At 56.9% G+C, this 3,006-nt stretch overlaps 1 protein-coding gene across 1 annotated transcript in view; it reads left to right on the top strand.

Moving 5' to 3' along the window:
• Positions 1–1,189, top strand: part of STRA6 (stimulated by retinoic acid 6) — an 11,656-nt gene extending 10,467 nt beyond the window's left edge. The window contains exons 16-17 of the mRNA XM_010145072.1: positions 489–673; positions 1,011–1,189. Of these exons, the coding sequence (XP_010143374.1) occupies positions 489–673; positions 1,011–1,189 (364 nt within the window). The remainder of the gene's footprint in view (positions 1–488; positions 674–1,010) is intronic.
• The last annotated feature ends 1,817 nt before the right edge of the window (positions 1,190–3,006 follow it).

Here is a 3,006-nt window from a genome sequence, read left to right as displayed (position 1 = left end):
GTGGAGACCTTCGACCCAGGTAGGGAATGGAGGGGATCCCTCTGTGAACATGGGGGCCCTTATCCCCCCACCGAGCTCCTGGGAGACACGGCCTGGGGCACCTCCATCACCTGCAGCTGCCAGGACTGAGGGTGGCTTCAAACCACCTGCATTCTAAAACGGGCAGGTGGGACACTTGGAGCAAGTGGCTTCTCCTGATGTCCACTTTGCTACCCATCCCCAAGGTAGGTGATGCCTTTCTGGAGTCCCTAGGCTTCACCAGGGCCAGAGCCCGTTCCCACAGGCAGAGGACCCTCATCTCTCCACTCATCTCTCTCCATCTCTCCTGCAGGGAGGGGACCTCAGCCCTTCCTCTTCTTTTCCTGCTGGGACCTTGGGAGTGGAGCTCATCCCCAGCTCTGAAGGCAGAGCAGCTCTGATAGCACCGAGATGGAGCCTGACAAATAACCCTCCCTTTTCTCCAGGACAGGGGGGAGGGGGGAACCATGAAGTCTGGCCCCACCGCAAGCATTTACTGTGGGCTGTGTTCCCCCAGGCTACCACACTTACTGCCACTACCTGAAAATCGAGGTCAGCCAGTCCCACCCAGTGATGAAAGCTTTTTGCTTGATGCTCCTCCAGCTAGCCAGGCCAGAGGGGCCACCGGGGCTCCAGGCCAGCAACGTGGAAGAAGGTGAGACCTTCCCACTGTCAACTGGGGTGGTGCAAGGCCATCACCAGGGGTGGCAAGGGGGTCCCCTCCGTGGGCTTATGGCTCCTCTGGAGATGCTGGTGGTGCCTTGTGGTGAAGAGACCATTGAGGGTTGTGGCTCCGGTGCTCTCTCTGTTTTTATGACACCTCTGCTCGGCATGTGATCATCTCCATCCCAGTAGCTGCCCCCATTCCTCCGCTCATGCAAGGGCAAGATGTGGCTCCTCTGCTTTCGCCCCAGGATGTAGATGGCATCTGGGCAGCCCCAGTGTGGTGGAGCTGGGGCTAAAATCGTTCCTCCCATCCCATCTTCTTTCAGGCATCCAGCTGATGCAGCCCAAGAAGGTGCCTCAGAGCAGAGCCAGGCTCAGGCAGAGCCGAGCCCGGTGGTGGCTGGCCTACACACTCCTCAACAACCCCTCACTGATGGCTTGCAGGAAAACCGCACTCTCCGACCCCACAGCCAACGGTACCCAGCTCAGCCCTGCCAAGCCCTGACCTCCAGAGAAGTCCTCCACCTCTCTACCTCCCACAACACTCCTGTCCAACCCTATTCGTGTTTCCTGTTGACTCTCCTCCCGCACTGGAAGGAGTTTTGGGCACCTCTTGCCCCTCTCCAGCCTCCAGTTCCTCTCCAGCGGTGACGGGAGATGGTTTTTAGCTCTAGATCCATGCTGAGCCACTACCAAGGTCCAAAGGTGAAGACAAATAGATCATCTCCAAGCCTGACCTGAACAGAGAGGGGTTGATGAGCCAAGCTAAACCCTTCAGGCATCTCAGAAGTCACTCCTGCAATGAGCCCACCAGTTCTCAACTGCTGCCTTTCCGACACGTGGCAAGGCAGGCGCAAGTCTCCAGCACCAGGGCAGTAAGGAAAGAGGGAGAAGGTGTGCATGGAGGGATCCTCAGCCAGGCTGAGCATGAGGAACTACCTGCATCTTGACATGGTCTCCCTGCGGAGAGGATCCCCACTGCCAACACCTTCCCAAGCTTCTCCCCTTCAGGTCTGACCCTGGCTCCCCTTGGGCACCATACCTAACCCTGGGACTTCTTTTTTCAAACTTTTGTGGGGGCTAAAGTCCCCGTTTAGCTCCTGCTCTGGGCTGTGAGGCTGCAGAGCCATTTGTTTTCTGCTCCCGTTTCCTCATCCCGCCCGGTGCCCTTGTTGCACTCCCCACCCTTTTCTGTTTAAAGCCAGCGGTTCCCCAGGGCTGGTGACCCTCCAAACAAGTTGAGTTTGACTCCGTAGAACGCAGTTTTATACCTCACTTGGACGTGCCGAGTCGGGGAAGGTTAATAAATCACACACTCCATTCCTACGCTGGCGGTGTGCTTGGTCTCTCGGCTGTCCCCTAATAAGCCAGACCTGGCAGGAGGGACCATCATAGCTGTGTCTCCAGGTGGTGGTTGGGACTGACTTCAGCAGAGGCTTTGTGGTGGATCTGCTTGACCTGGCCATGATGGGATCAACTCTGCGATCACCCTCCCCACCTTAGGGAAGTTTAAACGCAAAGCTGATCGGTTTGTTTTCCCTTAAAAACATTTGGCGTCCAAACCATCGCTCCCATGAAGGATGGGAAGTGAAACGGAACATTTTGCGGCTAAAGCACCAAAGGCAGGTGTCCAGGGTGTTGCTGGATCCAGGGTGTTGCTGGATCACCTCTTCCTACCACAGGTCCCATGAAATTCCTGCCTTTGGCTGGGAGGATGCCTGGTGCCAGCCCACCTTTGCGGCAGCAAGCCTGGCTGCTCCTCACTCTTCTACCTCCAACATCTCGGACTTCCCAAAGCAGGCGCCTTTGAGACTTTGCACAGGGCAGGCTGCTGGGCCATCCTCTCCAAGGAGTCTGAGACCCTCGCCCCAGGGCTCTCTTTGGAGGTGAGCGGACCTGCTCTTTGCAGGCTTTCAATGACGCCGGGCACTCTTGCTGCGGGGCTGGCAGCACCATCGGTGTGCTTTGGGGGTGAGTGGGGCTCAGCCCTGAGCTTTGGGCTTGCCTGGAGTGTCCTGGCATCTCCCCACAACACTGGAGCTCCCTGGGTGGGAGTCTGACCCTGTCCCTTTCTATCCCAGCACAGACAGGGGGTGTCTCTGCCTTCATCTGCTGCCCAGCAGCCACCCAGTGCTCTTGGATGCTCAAAATCCGGTCTCATCCACTGCCCATTAATCAAATATGATTAAACCAGCACTTTTTAATCATATTTGATCAGTGTCTGGCACGCAGCACGATGTCACCAAGCGGGATGACAGCAGTGGCACTGCAGGCAGATCTGAGTCATTTTCTTTTTAAGACAGCAGGAGCCCAAGGTGCAAT

This window comes from Buceros rhinoceros, unplaced genomic scaffold (genome assembly GCF_000710305.1).
Source record: "Buceros rhinoceros silvestris isolate BGI_N320 unplaced genomic scaffold, ASM71030v1 scaffold20571, whole genome shotgun sequence".
NCBI lineage: Eukaryota > Metazoa > Chordata > Aves > Bucerotiformes > Bucerotidae > Buceros > Buceros rhinoceros.
Note: the sequence above shows the minus strand (reverse complement) of the source record. Positions and strands in the feature narration are given on the sequence as shown.